Below are 20,452 nucleotides of genomic sequence, written 5' to 3' on the forward strand. Positions count from 1 at the left end.
ACAGTTGGAAAATTGATAAGGGTAAATTTCACACAAACATTAGGAAATTTTCTTTACACAGAGAACCATGGATACATGGAATAGGTTACCAACTAGTGTGGTAGACAGTAGGGATTTTCAAAGTTAGACTTGGTGTTATTTAGAAGAATTAAGTGGATAGGAAAGGCAAGCTTGATTGGGTTGAATAGCCTGTTCTCATCTTCATTGTTCTAATTGTTCTAATGTAGTACCATGAAGCAAAAGGGGGTGCTATCACTAACCTTGACACCTGTCTGCCTCCACAGCTCAGAGAAAATGCCCACTGAAGGCAATTGACTCCGCTCATTTTGAGACAATTCCTATAAGACTGCACATCCCTAGAATAAGGCATCTCACAACCTGAAATATATGTATATGATGATTAATTACTTTATGACCACCAACATTAAAGCTGTGTAATCCTGATATTATATTTCCTTTTAGTCTTTTTAATTCCGAAAATATTCATGTAATCTTATAATTAACTTACCTGGTATAGAAGGTTGATGGATGATTATTTTATGTAACAGATTACCTTTTAGGAGTCTAACCCTTTGACGAAACTGTTTATTCAAGTAAATGTCATGGAAGCCCGTAGTCTATCCCAGTAGCATTGGATGAAAGGCAGAAATCAAGCCAGAATAGAGAGCCAGTTCAGTGACGTGCATATTTACTCACAATCTATCCAATTCATAGTTGACAGGTTAATCTAATCATCACATTTCTGTGATGTACGGGGAAAGCTGTAATTACCAGACAAAATTCAGACATGAGATTTACATGCAAATTCCATCACTGGACCAGGCTGACTTTTCAACCCAGGCTGCTGGAACATTAAGGCAGCACCACTAGTCACTAGTGAAAAACCATTCATCCCATATGCTCAGACACAAAATACTGCCTTTTAAAGCAAATGACTCAACTGTCAGGCCAGTGTGGCAGAAACCAATTTGTTTAGTATGACCTGAATATTCTCATAGCTGCTAGCATGCTATTAAGTTTGTTATCATCATTACTGGAATATTAAAAATAGAAATTAAAATATTAGCCATTGTTTTCTGTTAATACTGTTATTGTATGTCCTGCGGTGGGTTGGCACCCTGCCCAGGATTGGTTCCTGCCTTGTGCCCAGTGTTGGCTGGGATTGGCTCCAGCAGACCCCCGTGACCCTGTGTTCGGATTCAGCGGGTTGGAAAATGGATGGATGGATGGATGTATTCTTACTGCTAAGAAACAGACAGAAACTTTAAGGATTAATTTTTATTACTTACCTTAATATTACTAAAGTCAACCTTGTTATCATGTGTTTTTTCTTTTGTAATCTTTGCTTTGTAATGTGTGCTGTGAAAGGAGCTATAACAAATATTGACTGATTTACAGATGCATGGCTTAATGTAGAATCAGAGAAATAACTAGTTAATTAGTAATATTATAATAAATACCAGAACTGTTAATATATATTTTGACAGAAGACACAAGAACTCTTATGAGGCAGCACTTTTAAGAATTTCAGGATATTGAGCTTGGGGTTCAGAAGGCTTTCCCATTTTGTCTAGTTTATTGGTACTCACACGCACATTGTACTTATAAATCAATATTAAATGATTTGTTTAGTTTTTGAAACAAGATTATTTCTCTTATTGTGTTGCCATTTAAAAGCATGTTCTCCTTTTGTTGGGTGCAGAAAATTTTAAGTATGTTTCATTTTATGATGTTGTATTATAGATGAATAATGACAAGGTCACTGTAGCTAGCACTGCTTCCTCAAACCACCAGCAGACTGGATTTAAATGAAGTATACAAATTTTCCTCTCACGTCCCAGTTTAAGAGAGAGGTTCCAGTTCCTTCTCATCCTAAAATAAGCAGGTTCAGAAAAAGTTTCAGAAAAAAACAACAAATTTCAATGTATAGTATTGTAAGGCCTGGGGAATGGGACCACAGACACAAATTTTAAAGAGGAAATTTCTTATTTTGAGTAAAACCAATCAAACATATGTTTGTTTAATTCAGAGTCACGTAGCCAAAGCCTATGGTACAATACAGTTTTTATAATAATCAATGATATGAACAGAAATTGTATTCAATTTGATATTATCCATTTAAAATGTCTAAAGTAAATTAATTTAAAAACACATGTGTACTATTTTAAATATGGAATTATTTCCAAACATAGCTATTCATTAAGGATTTTTTTTAAAGGTGCCGAAATGTACAATTTGGTAAAGGCGTTAGGATTGTGCTTGTAAGTGAACAGCAAGACATCATCCGCAGCTCTAGATGGCGCCAACACATCAGCTGGCCGGGAAGGGTAGGTTCGTTACAAAGAGGCGTGAAGGCTCCCCAACGCGTTGCATTATGGGATATGTGGAGATTCTTCCATAGTAACGCTGTCGCTTCTTGGCGAATGAAAAATATTTATGAAGAAAAAAAAAACTGTAAAAACCTTATTTACTAGATAGAACTACAAGCTTCATTTACAACGGTGCTGTTTAACATTCAGGCAAATCATGCAGGTGGAGGACGCCCGCTATTTAAAGAGGTAATCATTAATCGTTTTCATCAAATCATCTTTAAATGCCGCTTAAAGGGAAAAAAGAGACTGCTTGTAAATGTTGTGGCAGGCGTGCTGCTTTCGGTTAAAGAGTATTTCGCTCTTTTTATGTGCATGGAATCACTCATTTCACTGGCAGAGTCTCGAAACAGACACCGTGACGCTGTTTTTCGTTTATGTGTGGTCGGGTGGAGGCTGTTACGCTGTGATCTCATCAAGACAGTAAGAAAACAAACAAGTGCGTTGCACCTCCCTCTCAGCAAATCGTCCTCGTGTGCGCAAGGCTATTTTTATTTTTCTGTGTGTAAAAATGAAACATCATTTAAATGGTAAATAGTTTAATTATGAAACCACAATCTGGCGCTTTTGTGGTTCACTTCAACCAATATGTGCATCAGGGCCCCCTCCCAAATATAATTAGCATAACTGTCATTGGAGCATCACCAAGTGCAGGGAACTGAAGGTGGACGGACGGACAGATGAATGAATGAATCATTAAATGAAAGGAAGAGTAACGCTGTATTGTGAATAATCGACTTAGTCTTATAATAACTTAGAATGTCGCAGAGGTTTCAGTTTTTAAACATATGATGGTAGGCATAAAACTGATTTCGGATGGGGGATGGGTTTTTACACCCCTAGTACCCCCGCTTTGGAAATAACGTTAAAAAAGCGAATTTTACCTATTCTTTACAGGGGTGACATTATGGAGCAGTGTTTAGCCCTACTAGTTCACAATTCTGGTGTCCTGGCTTTGAATCATAGTTGTGCCACTGTTTGTGTGGAGATTAGACGTTTTCTTTGAATTTGTAAACCTTTTTCTCCTACAAGGGAAAGAGTTAATTGGCGAACCTAATTACAGTACGTGAATTTGCCATACATTTTATATGTGCCTATCCGAGTTTGGTCCCTGCCTTATATCCAGTGCTGGAAGAACAGACATTGACCCCTAAAAGCCTTAACTGGGTGAAGCAGGTTTGATAACCGATGGAGGAAGCGTCATGCCTGTGTTACGGATTTGTTTGTCAAAGAATTTCAGACCTGTAAATGTGTGGAGTTGTTTTATGAGAAGTAAAGTCGCATGTGACCCAATCTCAGTGAGGAATAAGGGGTACTGAAAATGAGACAAATGATGCAATGTTTGACAAACAACAGGAGGCAGTTCAGCTCATTTAGTTAGCTAATAGGTACATTGTTACAGTATCTTATCCAGATACTTTTTAAAGACATACTCCAACATGATTCGATACATTTTTTTCATATTCCCACAAATCTTTGTGCGAAGAAGCACTTCCTTGCTTCAATCAGTTCCTTTTAGTGTCCAACTATGTGATTTGCTATTTAGGACATAAAGAAAACGGAGGCACTTGTTTTTTAAATAAACTTGTTTGATGTTTTTAAGCATTTGGAATAAGCAGATTTGAAAAATGTATGTATTTTTAAAACAACAGGGAATGATTTTCACTCAAACATTAAAAAGACAAATAAAATTGGTATAACTAAATAAAATGTTGAATGCAAATAAGGGAATATTATGCTCAAAACATCAATTGTGCTAGTGAGGCCTCAGTTGTATTACTTTGTGCAGTCCTAGTGTCTGATTAAAAAAAAAAAAAAAAAGGTGTTAGAAGCACTGTAGGAAGGAACACCAAGTGCTTCCCTGTTTTAAAGGATATGTTCCACCTTAATGGGCTAAGGGAACCAGACCTCATCAGAGATGAACAGAAGGTTTTAGGGTAATCTTAATCCAGGTCTTCAAGGTTCCCTGAAGCATGACTGATATTCAAATAATGTCCTTCCAGTCAATTGGTGAAACACATACTGGTTAAGTGGAACTCCATCAATATGCTTGAGATGCTTAGTATTGTGGTTTGCAAGCTCTATGCTGGGAACCTTGAGGCAGCAGGATTTTGTTCCAACCAGTTTCACAATCAGCTAGTCATTGAACTTTAATTTCATTGTTTAATTAGCTGTTTTTTTTTTCTGCTGTTATTCTACATTTAGAAAAGAACAGTATTCTAAGATTTGCATTCATAAGAAATGAACAAATATTTCTGTTTTTTGGCATAGTTTTAGTTCTTAACTCTGTTTTATCATTTTCCTGTTAATTCCCTTTTTTCTGTGGAATTTCCTTAATTGTAATAATGACAATTAACAATAAACAAAGTGCAAATGGCACAAAATGATGAAAAGCTTGACACCAGAAATTTCAAAACTTCGTTTGCTATATATATGATAATGGAATGTAGCAATCTACATGGTGACAATTTATAGTGTTTTCATCATCTTGGTGTTTAATATGTTCCTCATCATCATGATTTTCAATGTTCTATCCAAGTGTTCTGGTTATTTTGGCTATTACTTACAGATGGTCATGCTAGTGGGTCGAAAAATGAAGCGGCTGCAGCCTTTCAGTTTTCACTGCTATTTGCCCTGGTGTCTACTCTGTTGTTAATCGTTGTTATTAGGATACTGTTGAAAAGAGACGTCTTAAGAGAAGAAGCTACATTATTAGGAACACAACAAAAAGGGCTAAGAACTACAATGACTCACAGTCCAGACTATTCCAATGTGTAGAGTAGTATTTTGTTCTTGTGTTTGTGTATATATTTACTTAGATGGACACTCTGAATTGCTCGTGTATTCATGTGTGTGAGATTATCTTGGACTGACTTCTGTCTAATACTAAATAACATTGGGATAAGCTTCAGCTTGCCATAACCCTTTACTTGGAAACTGGGTTGAGAAAGAGGATGGACAATCAAGATGAAATATAGGAACTATTTTTTTTTCTCTACACAATGGGTTATCAATTTATAAAGAAAAAAATTCTATCATATACTGTAGTTGAAGCAAACACCTGAAAGACTTTAAAAAAAGTATCTAGATGCTAAGTTAATAGGTAAGTTCAGGGCTGTAGGGTTGGTATACAAAACCTCTGATTCCTCTATTTCTAATTATATTGATATATTTACTATGTTGATTGAAAGCAAGCATGTAAGATATAAGGCATTTCATTACTGCCAGTGCGAATCCTCTGGCTATTTTTTGCACTCTAACCTGTTAAAGTTTGGGTTTAAAGGCTATAGCAATGTGGTTATGGCTTACTAACACTGAGTAACATTAAACATAATACTAAACTTATACAATTAAAAAAGAAGTTATATTTTAATCAAAAGTCTAGAAGAAAAATAGTTTAATCAGTATATGTGAAATTGGAAATTTTGACACATTTTATTAAAATTTACACCTAATCAGAGACGAAGTCGGTGCAGTTTTATTGATGCCGGCTCCAGTTACTCCGTAATTGCTTCTGACTCCACAGCCCTGGTTAAGTTGTGCCAACAAGCCAGACACACTAAATGGTCTTCTTTGACATAAAAATATTGTATGTAATATTAGTGAAAAACTGAAATACAATAATTTTACAGAAAAATATAAATAGTGGTGATTGGAAAAATTTTCCATAATGTTTTTTGCAATGAATATGCTGTGTTTGCAGGTGAACTTGTTCAACAAATATTTTCCTGAAAATTCACCTTGCAGCCAGCTTAGGCGTACATTTTTTTCCAATCTCCCCATAATGCTTTGTGAGGCCAGCGTGATATCACAGAGGTGTAGTAGCCATGTGCAGAACTTTCATGCTTATTGTAATGCTGGGCATACACCATGCAGTCTTTAGAAATTGTGGGTAAGCAGCTACTCGCACATAATGATAATAGAGTCGCTAGTTGTGTATGTGCTCAAATTGTGCAAGCAGGTTTGTTCTGATTGATACGCAACAACGTGGGTATAAAGTGTTCATGGCCCCTGTGGACAGTTTTACTAATTCAAAAAAATATGACAGCCTCAAGCTTCCCAGATTTTAACAAAAAATAAAGAGGTGCGCTCATGCCTGCTGCCATACTGTGCTCTGAATGTACAAAGAAAAGAAAAAAGACTAACTGGACATGCTGACAGTTAAGGTGCAGACAATACGGTCTGTATTTGCAGAGAGAACTGAAGCTTTGTAGTCTATGCAATCTATCGTTGTACGTGTTTATTTCCGGTTCTTCCAGTAAACGTTTCCTAAGGTGTTTTTGTTATTGGTTATTTAGTTCCATGTGTTTTGGAATATGATATTTGGATTTTTGAAAGCAAAAATGTGAAAATATGCATGACAACAGCAATACGTGATGCACAATGAAATTTTATGGCAACATAAGAAAATCATCTTGTTGCTGATGTGGCCGTCACTAGGTTGCAAGCACACAAGGGAAAAAAAAAAATCTGTTTTAGCTGCTGAGATGCCCTCCCCCTGTACCGTTTTTTGATGGTGCTGAGCAATATCTCTAACCACACTTGTTTCACCAAGGGGAAACCTCACTCTTCCACTCGCAGTTGTTTGAACCTCTCAAACATGCCTTTAGATTTCAGTTGCTGTATATGTGTCATCAGTGAATGGAAAAGGGTAAAAATGGGTCCCAAAGCCACAAAGGTTGAAAAACACTGTTGGATTTCCATCCCACATGTGTTAAAAAAAAATAAACAAGAAACTTTAAGTATTGTCATTTGAGGGGCACATTAGCTGACTATAATGAAAATATGTGTACTGCCACTAGGTATTGTGCTACTGTGCTCAGCTGTGATTCCCAAAACAAGCCTTAAAGGTCCCCTCCTGCTCCCCGTATCGGAAAACACAGGACCTGTAGTGAAATAATAAAAACAAAAAAAAAATGATTTCTGTTTACAAGGCACTTCTTTCTTCTTGATTGAAGAAGAATATGCGAAACATCAGCACAGATATATGGGAACAAAAAAGATGCTCCTGCTGCGTTCAGAGCCGTGACTTTGAACAAAGGAACAAGCTAGTTCCACAAAGCCACTTCATAGACGAGGTTGATGTGTGTCCCAAGAATGGAATACTATGAGCGCAGTGATCTATATTTTATTTACTTATTGCTGGTTTGTGGCCATTTGTTTTATTTTGTTTGTGGTATTCATTCTGTCTCTGTCTTGTTTTTTGAGGCACAGCAGCACAGTGATTATCACTGCTGCCTCGCAGCTAAGATTGTATATTTGGCAACAATAATTGGTCCAGTAGAGTTGGCAGACTTTTTTCCTAGCTCCAAGGGACACCTAAAAGTCCATGGCACCTTTATAATTTACTCAAAACGAGTTTAGTTCCTCCTTTCTCCGTTGACTTTAGTGCATTTCACCAAGTGTAGCGAATATTGCGAACATCCTGCTGTTGACTCTGCAATTCTGTTTCTTCAATGGTTATGTTCTGCCATGGCTTGTAGCAAATGACAATCAGCACTAAAGTGTGCCAAGTGTCAGCTATGGCAGTAGACATGTCAATATGTCCTGAAGTCTCCCGATTTAGTACTTATTTGCCGTAATTCAACATGTGAGTCAGCGGTATGTGCATACTGAAACTACATTATTTTCTTTTCCCATATGTACTCAAATCATACTTTTAGTTCTACGTAAATTGAAGTTTGGTGATGGGGTCAATAGTTTGCTGCCAAGTGAAGTTCAGATTCTGATTCTGTAATGTTCAAAACATTAAGAAAAGTTGTTTTTTGCATGGTGTCTGTAGGTGTATGCAGGTCTGTGGAAAATCAAACTTGATTTTCACATCTTAAAATTACATTTTTTTTGTAAAGTTGCTACATCATGGCAAAAATAAAATAATTTAGAACAAGCAGCTTCTGAGATATCTGCCAAGTTGTATCATGTTTGTTATGTTACAGGCTCCAGGGCTATTATTTTGGTCCAGACTTTCCCCATATCCTTCAAAAATGGTTTGACCTCTATTAGTTATATTGTAAAATCTTCCAGTGAGAGAGATTTTCCTGCAGTATCTCTAAAGTATAATTTTCATGGAAGTACTGTATGGACCATTTTATTCAGATTTTGTTTCTTTTTCTTTATAGACAATAGATTACAGACAATATTACACTGTAGAAAGTTTAAATTCTAGTGATAATGGCAAGAAAACGGCAGTAAACAAATGAAACAAGACAGCGCATTTTTGCCCTTAGTAGTAGGGAGGCTCCAATCAGTTTGCCACCAGTCAGAATAGGTTAATTTTCAGTTAAAAAAGATTCAATCAGTGATGGGTAAAACCAAAACCAGTATTTTCAGCCCCTGCTTTTCTAAGCTTTACAGTAATTTTGTTTCAGTGCTTCTTTATGCAACATAGGATTAGTTGAGCAAGCATGCGTCCTTTCCCCACCCACCCCCATTTGTAGCAAACTTCCTACAGTATAAACAAACAGCAGTGCATGGAGGCTTGTTTTAAGAGTTGATTGGGATTATTAGCTTTTACATTAAAGAAAGTGGAGTAATGCACAGAAAAAAGTAATTGGAGAAGTCGTCCTGTGCAATAGACAATCAGCAAGAATAGTTATTTTAATGAATATAGACCTTTATTTTGTCCTTTATATTAAAACAGACACAGTATGAGTTTGGACAGAAAGCTTGTTAAAAATGCAGAAGCTTATGCTTTTAATTGGAAAAAGAAAAAAGATAAAGACAAATTTGAAATTATTCCTTAGTGAACAAAGATTTGTACTGTGTTTTATTTGTTGCTGTGTATCATACAGCATGTGTTTTGGTAAGAAACAAGTACTACATAGTTAAAATGGTAATCCATATTTTGTAATTATACCTCAAGAGCTGAGGCTGGGTGGGAGTGGATGGGTTTGGGTTACTTTTTATGCTATGTCCGTTTATTGATATATCCTGTCAATTTATCTTTACTTAATAAAAAGTTAATCACAAAAAAGAATTATGAATATGTAGCTGATACACTGAAGAAAAAAGGTTTGACAGGGCAAGTGGCAGTAAGAAGAGACATTCCTTAAAGGACAATAGAGCCTTGAAATACCAGCTGTGGACTACCGCAGACTGGAAGGAAGTCTTAAGAATTAAAATTTAAAATCTTTGGTTCATCATGCAGGGTGTTGTACGCCATCAAGTTGGTGAAAGGATGGTTCCTCAGTGTGTGACACAAACTGACAAACATGGAGGAGGAAGTGTGACGGTCTGGGGTACTTTTGGTGGTGGTAGAGTTGGTGACTTACACAGTGTGACTAGAATGCTGAATCAAAAGGGTTGCTACAGCTTGGCTGTTATATCAGCAAACGGTGGCTACTTTGATGAATCAAACATTTGAATAAAATATCATCATCATCATTGTCCAACCCACTACAGTGAAACCTCGGTTCACAAACGTCTCGGTACACGTATAAATCGGTTTGCGACCAAAAATTTCGCCAAACTTTTGCCTCGGTTCACGACCACACACTCAGTATATGAACAAGCCAGTTTCCCTTTTGGTTTGTACATGTTCAGTCTGTCTCTGTGCATTTCCTGTGCAGCGAGCGAGAGAGCGCGACACACACACACACAGGCAGCGCGAGAGAGAGGTGGACGCATAAGGTAGGAAGGCAGTTAAAAAATGCACTGGGCTTGATTTTGTTTTCACTGTTTACAGCGATCAGTTCGTAGCGTGCATTGATGCAATGTAACTTTTCTTGGTGGTTTATTAAATTACGGATTTTTTCAAATGTTCATTTTTTTTCCCTGTGTTTAAAACTCATTAAAAAAAAAAAAAAAAAAAAAAAAAAAAGTGTTTTTAGCCAGCGGTTGGTAGCGCTATAGCGCGAACTATTGCAGTGTTAGTTTTCTCTGTTGTTCAAGGTTTTCTCAGTGTTATTCAATGTTTTTACATTTAGTTTACTATTGCGATGTGCATTCTATGGTTTGATTAACTATATTTGTGCTTAAAAACTTAAAAAAATATATTTATATATTTTCATATACTTCATATGGTCTGGAACGGATTAATTGTATTTACATACAATCCTATGGGGGAAATTGCTTCGGTTCACGACCAAATCGGTTTACGACCAGAGTTTTGGAACGAATTATGGTCGTGAACCGAGGTTCCACTGTATATCCTAACACAGAGTCATGGGGTTCTGCTGGAGCCAATCCTAGCCAACACAGGGCGCAAGGCAGGAACAAATCCCCGGACAGGGCGCCAGCCCACCGGAGGGAACACACGCACACACTAGGGACAATTTAGGATCACCAATGCACCTAACCTGCATGTCTTTGGACTGTGGGAGGAAACCGGAGCACCCAGAAGAAACCCACACAGACACGGGGAGAACATGCAAACTCCACGCAGGGAGGACCCGGGAAGTGAACCCAGGTCTCCTTACTGCGAGGTAGCAGCACTACCACTGCAGCACCGTGCTGCCCTGAATAAAATATTGTACACTTAATGATTCCTTGACTTATTTTTTTATTTGCCATTGTTTATTTGAAAATTGCCTTGATTTCATGAAATATTAAGACATTAATACATATACATTTGAGCCTTACATGTTAGTTGTATGTTAATCAAATGAAAGTGCTTTCTGTATATAAAAGCAAATTAATTCTGTGATGGTGCATTTATCACAACGTGTGTGCAGTTAGTTGGCCAGGTTACATTAGGAAAATCAAAAATCACTGCAAATTGCGTTTTTACCTCAGCCTACTCACCCTGTCTGTAAGGAAATTGAAAATAACTGCAGCATCTTAATTTTATCATCCCATATTGATGGCATGACAGCAAGATTTTTGACTGGTCAGCCAGTTCAAGGTAAAAAGCACCTGTGGCCAAATACACTATGTATATTAAAATCTGTAACGTAACAAGTGATTTTTGAATAATGGTCTCTATAATGTAAGCTCAGTTCAGCACAGAGATTGTTTCTGTTGGACGACTCCAGGAAGATGAAATTAGCTTATAAGCCAGTCATCTTCATTCACCCAAAATCATTGTGATCCCTAAAAACCCACTCCATGCATAACCTGCCATTAGAGATATCTACCAGAAGAACTAAAGCTGCCATTGCCAGTTATGTCGTACAACACACAGAACACACAACTTGTATAATGTTTTTTTCAGATAATGGTCAGTATCTCCTCAGAGCCTGGCTCCTTACACCACTTACCAGCCTGCAAACACCACAAGAGAGGAGATAATGATGAAAGAAATTCCCACACTTGGTTGGTGATAGAACAGACCATTTATTCATTACAATGTAGATATCACTGTTTGGGTTCCTTGGGTAGCACACTGCTGTACAGCCCTACAAAGTTTTGCTGCATTGTGATCTCTTGTGCAGCAAAACGTAGTGCACCCGAGATAGGCCAAGGTGAGAGTATGGAAGATCCAAACACTGTCCCTCAGGACAGCAAAGCAATGGCAACATACTGTAAAGACATTTGGATGTTGTACATCAAATGTAAAGAGACTTGTATGTATTACAACATTTATACTTACTTGACAAAATTATTTTTTTTAATTCAATAAGAATGTTCTTAGTATCTTGCAGTTCTGTGTGTATAGCCTGCATCCATTCACACTGTGTTTCCTTTTGTGTTTGCAACACCTTGCCAGTCAACACATATCATGGTTCTGGTGCAAGTCTGGGCACTGCACAATGACACATTTCTGTTACTTTCTCCATTGAGCTGCTGTTACTTGCTCCCATTCTTGTTTTTTTATTTTATTGGTGACTCATACAAAGAGACCAGCAAAAGGATATTTTTGCAGTTCTCAGCTTCAGTCAGTAATGCATCAAGTTTACATTCACTGCAGTTTCTTTTTCCCTGCTCTCCCATGATTTGCAGTAAAAATGCCAATCAGGAAAATAGCTAAATGAATATTCAAAAAAGGCATTTTTTAAGCTATATATACATGGTTACTGGTGAGAGATGAAAGGGGGTCGACAAAAGCCCATGCACACATATAGATCTAAGTTGATTTGGGATTTATAAAGGAACTGGGTGTAATATGTAGTGTGTATATATGGGTTTATAAATTTGAATTTGTTTGTGCATGCACTGTTTTTGTCTTTCATGCTTAAGTAAAATTTTAGTGTGGAATTTAGGCGCAGTTTTATACATGAGGCCCCTGAATGAAGTGCTGATGTTATTGACAAGTCAAAGGTGGGCTCTTTGGGGTCAAAGTCATTCCAGCTGCACAGGAAGACAATAAAACTGTTTTTGAGTGTTCCCTGTCAGTCACCCCACTAACATTGATGACACCCATGACCATTGTTAAATCTGAACACAGTTACAACCCACTTTATAAAGGGTGTGCCAAGGCTTTAAATATTTTTTTTCCAAAAATAACTTAAAAAAAACTGAAATATTGTTACTGTTACACCAACAAAAGACAATATTTCAGTAAGGATGTGTAAAAAATTTAGTTGGCAATACAAAATATCTCTCAGCATTTTTCAGACTGGCAATTATCACAACGTCTAGTTTTTCAGACTATAGTGAATCTTGTATTGATGTTTCCAAATGTTTCCAGTACAACAAATTACTTATTATAAAATTATGTACAATTTATTTGTGTATTATATTTAATCAATTACAGTCTAGCTTCTGATGCCATAGTGTGTGATATTTTGCAGTTTGATCCTGAGGTAAGAATGAGAGAGAATGATACTGCTATTTTACATTGGTGTGTCCTTGGAATTGGCATTAGTTTTGTGCCATTTCATGCCTCCATGCTAGATAAAATATAATTAAAAAAAAAACACTCCGTTTGCATCTATACTTGAGCTTTGAGCTTACAGACTATTGCTCATGTTATTTGCATTAACTTTTCACCAGCTTTAATTCATTCCCAAATGATGAACACATATTTTTCTGCAGAGAGAACACAGGTGCTAGTTCTTCTGTTTCTCATTAACATTAAATCATTTGGTTATTGGAAATTGATATGATAGGGTACTACTCTTTTTGCAGCTCTGATTTACTAATGTTAAGCAGAAATGATATGTTGTTTGGCTTGTTACATGCTGATCTTGCAAAAGCATGTTTCCCTGTGGTTTTTGCACTCCCAAGTCATAATATCAGTGATTGTATCAGCAGAAGGACCTCATAAATGTGCAGAAACGTCTTGCTTGTTATACAGCAACATGACAGTGCAGAATACACTAGCCATAGAAAACAGAGTTCATCAGGGGACAAGTGGAAGATCTCAGACTAACCTAGATAATCTGTTAACTTAAGTCTAGTCAAGCAAGCGAAAAACCTACAAAGAATTGATGTTTTATTTAACTTTTCTTGTGGCATAACAGTCAGTTATATGCATTCTGTTTCATCTAAAAGTGAATGTTGGTTTTGGCTACAATGTAAACCTTGAGGGTAGTATTATTACAGGGAAACCCTGAAAACCATTTCATCATTTAAATAAATATCTATACATATTATTCTTGGACAGCATTCTGGCACAGTGGTTAGTCTTATGCCTTTACTGATCTTGAGACCAAGGTTCAATTCCCAAGATCCATTTTCCATATTTATTGTGTGTATTAACATAACATTCTCAAATCTGCTTAATCACATTCATGGTCATCTGGGTACAAAGTGCAGCACTGGGGACAAGGCAGGAATCAGACCTGCAAAGATAGTGGCCAATCATGCACATACCCACACTCGGTTGCACAAGATAATTTAGGATCTTATAGGATTAAGGTGAGGATTATATAGCAGCAGAATTGGAGTACCCAAAGGAAAGTTCAAGTAGACATGGGAAAAGTTAGCATTTTTTGCTAAGACCTTTACACTCGGCTTGTTTAAATGGTTTTACCCCAGCTCTTATCAATTTCAGTATGATACTTTGTTGGAAATTTAATGATTACCAAAATGTAGACCATGGTCCACTCCACCCAAAAAAAAGTAACCCATGTTTCATTTTTAGTAACTACATATGTGGAGGTGATGTTCTGTAACAATACTTTATATTGTACTTTAGCTAGTGCTGCCAAAGAGTTGTTTTTAAATTGGAAAAAAATAATTTTGTCTACAGCCATAATCAAATAAAATAACCCTTACTGGAAGAGGCAGTGAAAAATTCCATCTCACTAATATTTTGAATACAAAATGTTTATTGAAGACTGCATCTTAAATTACACAGAATTCCTAATATTTACACAGTACACACTATTGATACTACATTCTGTGCTGTATACCATACACACATCACATTAAAAAATATATTTTAACTATACAAAATCAAAACTTTACATTAGGCGTGCAGTTCTCTGCATTCTGTTGAAGTATTGCTTTGAACATCTGCAGTCTATTACTTTCCAAAAGATCCACAGATCAACACCCACAGTTCATCTCACTTAAATATTAGATGTTGTGAACAGTCCGGACACTTATAAGCAGACACTGAATCCAAATAATGCCAAGGAAGCCAAAAAGAAGTATTAAAAATAGTTTATTATAACAGAAATAATAAAGTACAGGGTGTGCAAAGATATTGAAAACCAGTGTAAATGCAAAAAAGAATAAAAGCCTAAAGCTGTTAAAGGGGTAGGCAAATCCCAGGTCATCCATGCACCACAGAAAGTAGCAGAAGGCCACAGATATGCTACTGAATTTCTGCTGTCACTTGTCCAAATGGGGGACCTGGGTTCACTTAAATCCCCCCATCTTCATGAAATCATTATGTCTGTGGAGTGTTTACTTGCTGGGTTTTTTGCATTACATTGGGGTTTAGTGACACCCAATAAGTGGAGTGCCAATGTCTCTGGCAATTGCCAGTGCATTTAACTTTCATGGCATCTTATGGTCTGACTAATGATTCCCTTGTTTACAATGTTACTTAACAAAATGCAATCTTTTAATATCCATTTGCTATACATTAATATACAGTGGTGTGAAAGACTATTTGCCCCCTTCCTGAGTTCTTATTCTTTTGCATGTTTGTCACACAAAATGTTTCTGATCATCAAACACATTTAACCATTAGTCAAATATAACACAAGTAAACACAAAATGCAGTTTGTAAATGGTGGTTTTTATTATTTAGGGAGAAAAAAAAATCCAAACCTACATGGCCCTGTGTGAAAAAGTAATTGCCCCCTGAACCTAATAACTGGTTGGGCCACCCTTAGCAGCAATAACTGCAATCAAGCGTTTGCGATAACTTGCAGTGAGTCTTTTACAGCGCTCTGGAGGAATTTTGGCCCACTCATCTTTGCAAAATTGTTGTAATTCAGCTTTATTTGAGGGTTTTCTAGCATGAACCGCCTTTTTAAGGTCATGCCATAGCATCTCAATTGGATTCAGGTCAGGACTTTGACTAGGCCACTCCAAAGTCTTCATTTTGTTTTTCTTCAGCCATTCAGAGGTGGATTTGCTGGTGTGTTTTGGGTCATTGTCCTGTTGCAGCACCCAAGATCGCTTCAGCTTGAGTTGATGAACAGATGGCCGGACATTCTCCTTCAGGATTTTTTGGTAGACAGTAGAATTCATGGTTCCATCTATCACAGCAAGCCTTCCAGGTCCTGAAGCAGCAAAACAACCCCAGACCATCACACTACCACCACCATATTTTACTGTTGGTATGATGTTCTTTTTCTGAAATGCTGTGTTCCTTTTACGCCAGATGTAACGGGACATTTGCCTTCCAAAAAGTTCAACTTTTGACTCATCAGTCCACAAGGTATTTTCCCAAAAGTCTTGGCAATCATTGAGATGTTTCTTAGCAAAATTGAGACGAGCCCTAATGTTCTTTTTGCTTAACAGTGGTTTGCGTCTTGGAAATCTGCCATGCAGGCCGTTTTTGCCCAGTCTCTTTCTTATGGTGGAGTCGTGAACACTGACCTTAATTGAGGCAAGTGAGGCCTGCAGTTCTTTAGACGTTGTCCTGGGGTCTTTTGTGACCTCTCGGATGAGTCGTCTCTGCGCTCTTGGGGTAATTTTGGTCGGCCGGCCACTCCTGGGAAGGTTCACCACTGTTCCATGTTTTTGCCATTTGTGGATAATGGCTCTCACTGTGGTTCGCTGGAGTCCCAAAGCTTTAGAAATGGCTTTATAACCTTTACCAGACTGATAGATCTCAATTACTTCTGTTCTCATTTGTTCCTGAATTTCTTTGGATCTTGGCATGATGTCTAGCTTTTGAGGTGCTTTTGGTCTACTTCTCTGTGTCAGGCAGCTCCTATTTAAGTGATTTCTTGATTGAAACAGGTGTGACAGTAATCAGGCCTGGGGGTGGCTACGGAAATTGAACTCAGGTGTGATACACCACAGTTAGGTTATTTTTTAACAAGGGGGCAATTACTTTTTCACACAGGGCCATGTAGGTTTGGATTTTTTTTCTCCCTAAATAATAAAAACCATCATTTAAAAACTGCATTTTGTGTTTACTTGTGTTATATTTGACTAATGGTTAAATGTGTTTGATGATCAGAAACATTTTGTGTGACAAACATGCAAAAGAATAAGAACTCAGGAAGGGGGCAAATAGTTTTTCACACCACTGTACAATTGTATTTTGTATGGTATTTAAATTTCTTATATTTGTTGCATTTTGAGTTTAAAGCCTAATTTTGGATGTTTATTGGCCAAGACACAAATGTGCTGTGAAGTGAATAGAATAGATTCAAAGTAATAGTTGGATTATTCTTCTGTATTGTTTCTATCTGATTGCCAAGAGTAATGTAATGAAACATTTATATTGCATGAAATACTTTTTCATATTTGGTCAATGTTAATATATTGCCTTTCTCCATTGGGACCACAGTAATACTAATCTATACAATGTGTTAAATTATCAGGATATGCTGTAATTTTGATTAGAATACATCGTGAATGGTATACAGAGTAATCAAAAACTTTACCCTTATTTACTTCATTGCTTTATCTGAAAGTGCAAGGCCTGTTAATCATGTTTTTTCTATTAGAATCATCACCACAAAAGACTGTTTGCTTTACCTTCTATTAATTTCCACATTGGGTTATCCCAGACAAGCTGTGCTATTCTGCCATATTTTAAAGATCTCATTCTGCACTATGATCAGCCTTCTGTGCATGTTGATTAGCGCATTCAAGTAAAAGTTTCACTGTACTCTATATCTGTACATGTAACAATTTGACCCTATGAACCTATTGTCAAAGTGTTTTAGGAAAGATTTTTTACTACCTTATTGATGTTTTTGAATCTATAATTGAACTAAGAATAGAATGATACAATGGGCTGTACTTGACTTGTGCTTTGTTACTCTTATTTTTGTATCTCATCACCAGCATTTATATGCTCTTCTAGAATTATTAATTTTTTAAAATTTTTTCAGAGTTGGTAACATGCTTAAAGTTACATATGAATAATACAAAGTTGCTCACATTTTTTAACAGAAAAATTAAAAAAAATAGCCTCCAGTCCTTTCGGATTGCTTGTTTGCTTCTGTAATACTTGAATGAAGTCTTACTGTGTCCTTTTCATTTTAAACAGTTAATGTTTTTTTACACAAGTAATGTTTAGGTATATTGTTATGTTATTGTAAAATATTAACCAAAGTTTTATTGCATACCTGGTGCATTATGTGGTTTATTATAATTTTTTTTGTTCATCTTAAATTAGCTTACAAGTTCAGATGAAGACCCATTCATGCTCATTAAATGATCTCATGCAATATTTTCAATAGAAATATTGTTTTAATACAAAAACTGCATTAAGAAAGTTAATACCTCTGTTTAAACTATTTTCTTTTTTTACTTATCACACAGAAAAGTGAAAGGAGGAAATGTTGATGTTCATCCAACTGAGAAGGCACTTGTTGTTCATTATGAAGTGGAAGCCACTATTCTAGGGGAGACTGGGGACCCAATGCTTGGTGAACGCAAAGAAAGTCAGAAAATGTATGTTAATATTTTAGATTTATATCCCTTTTAACTTTAGATAGATACATAGATAGATAAATAGATACTTCATTAATCCCAAGGGGAAATCCACATACTCCAGCAGCACCTTACTGATACAAAAAAAACATATTAAATTAAAGATTGATAATAATGCAGGTAAAAAACAGACAATAACTTTGTATAATGTTAGTGTTTACCCCCCCCCCCCCGGGTGAAATTGAAGAGTCGCATAGTTTGGGGGAGAAACAATCTTCTCAGTCTGTCAGTGGAGCAGGACAGTGACAGCAGTCTGTCGCTGAAGCTGCTCCTCTGTCTGGAGATGACACTGTTTAGTGGATGCAGTGGATTTTCCATAATTGATAGGAGCCTGCTGAGCGCCCGTCGCTCTGCCACAGATGTCAAGCTGTCCAGCTCCATGCCAACAACAGAGCCTGCCTTCCTCACCAGTTTGTCCAGGCGTGAGGCATCCTTCTTCTTAATGCTGCCTCCCCAGCACACCACCGCGTAGAAGAGGGCGCTCGCAACAACCGTCTGATAGAACATCTGCAGCGTCTTATTGCAGATGTTGAAGGACGCCAGCCTTCTAAGGAAGTATAACCGGCTCTGTCCTTTCTTACACAAAGCATCATTATTGGCAGTCCAGTCTAATTTATCATCCAGCTGCACTCCCAGGTATTTATATGTCTGCATCATCTGCACACAGTCACCTCTGATGATCACGGAGTCCATGAGGGGTCTGGGCCTCCTAAAATCCACCACCAGCTCCTTAGTTTTGCTGGTGTTGTAGGTGGTTTGAATCGCACCATTTAACAAAGTCATTGATTAGGTCCCTATACTCCTCCTCCTGCCCACTCCGGATGCAGCCCACGATAGCAGTGTCATCAGCGAACTTTTGCACGTGGCAGGACTCCGAGTTGTATTGAAAGTCCGATGTATATAGGCTGAACAGGAACGGAGAAAGTACAGTCCCTGGTGGCGCTCCTGTGTTGCTGACCACAATGTCAGACGTGCAGTTCCCAAGTCGCACATACTGAGGTCTGTCTTTATGATAGTCCACGATCCATGCCACCAGGTATGAATCTACTCCCATCTCTTATTTCTCTACTTCAGTCACATTTAACATTTTTTAATCAACTAGTGAAAACAAAAGTGTTGTTTTGCTTAAAACAGAGTCAAGGTATTATCAACAGATTTCAAATTTATTTTTATCTTCTGTTGTTTCCTAGTATCCGTCTTAAGAGTTTAAATGCCAATACTGATATTGCATCTCTAGCAAGAAAAGTTGTGGAAGAATGCAAGCTAATTCATCCGTCAAAACTACCTGAAGTGGAACAGCTGTTATTTTACCTACAGAACAGAAGAGACATGATTCATGGGAGAGGTAACTTTTAAATGTGCTTAGGTGATGCTAAATGGTGAATCTAAATCTAATACATATGAGACAGGGAATCTGAGTGTGTCCTGTGAGACAGGTGTCCGATCCATTGTTGGCTCCTGCCTTGTGATTGCTGCTGCTGAGGCAGCTCTCCTTGACCCTTTAATGGAAAAAGCAGTCTCAGAAAGAACTGTGTACAGAATGTTAAAAGTGAGTAAATATGTATATTATTGCCTGATATGACATAACTACTACATAAACTTGATTGACAGAGCTTTGTCATTTACTCTTTGCAGAAAAGAAAGAAAAAAAATTGAGTAAACCAAAGGATCCACCTCCTTTTGAAGGCATGGAGGTATGATAATTGCTTTGATTAATTATTTTCCTAATATTGATGGAGTCTTCCTCTGCAAGTTTAACAAAACATTTTTTATTTGGTATTTTCAGATTGATGAAATTGCCAACATAAATGACATGGACAACTACATAGATTTGCTATATGAGGACAATGCAGATAAAGTAAGAGGTTCTGCTCTTATCCTTCAGCTTGCCCGAAACCCTGACAACCTTGAGGAATTGCTGCAGAATGGTAGGACAAAGCTCATAAAATGTCTTTTCTACATTTATATTATAAAATTGATGTTGATCTATATTTTTTTTTAATATTAGCAATAGCATTTGAAAAGATTCTGTATTAGACAGAGTATTTTGATAAGCTATTGTTTCCTTTCTTTCCTTCACTTTAAGAGTATTATTTGCTCTGGCTGAGAAACGTCACTCAAATAGT

At 37.0% G+C, this 20,452-nt stretch overlaps 1 protein-coding gene across 1 annotated transcript in view; it reads left to right on the top strand.

Moving 5' to 3' along the window:
• Positions 1 to 2,360: 2,360 nt before the first annotated feature.
• kifap3a (kinesin-associated protein 3a) overlaps positions 2,361 to 20,452 on the top strand; it is a 145,123-nt gene continuing 127,031 nt past the window's right edge. Inside the window, exons 1-5 of the mRNA XM_051932977.1 lie at positions 2,361 to 2,558; positions 18,156 to 18,287; positions 19,517 to 19,671; positions 19,962 to 20,020; positions 20,113 to 20,254. Of these exons, the coding sequence (XP_051788937.1) occupies positions 2,527 to 2,558; positions 18,156 to 18,287; positions 19,517 to 19,671; positions 19,962 to 20,020; positions 20,113 to 20,254 (520 nt within the window). The 5' untranslated portion in view covers positions 2,361 to 2,526. The remainder of the gene's footprint in view (positions 2,559 to 18,155; positions 18,288 to 19,516; positions 19,672 to 19,961; positions 20,021 to 20,112; positions 20,255 to 20,452) is intronic.

Source organism: Erpetoichthys calabaricus, chromosome 10 (assembly GCF_900747795.2).
Source record: "Erpetoichthys calabaricus chromosome 10, fErpCal1.3, whole genome shotgun sequence".
In the NCBI taxonomy this organism is placed as follows: domain Eukaryota; kingdom Metazoa; phylum Chordata; class Cladistia; order Polypteriformes; family Polypteridae; genus Erpetoichthys; species Erpetoichthys calabaricus.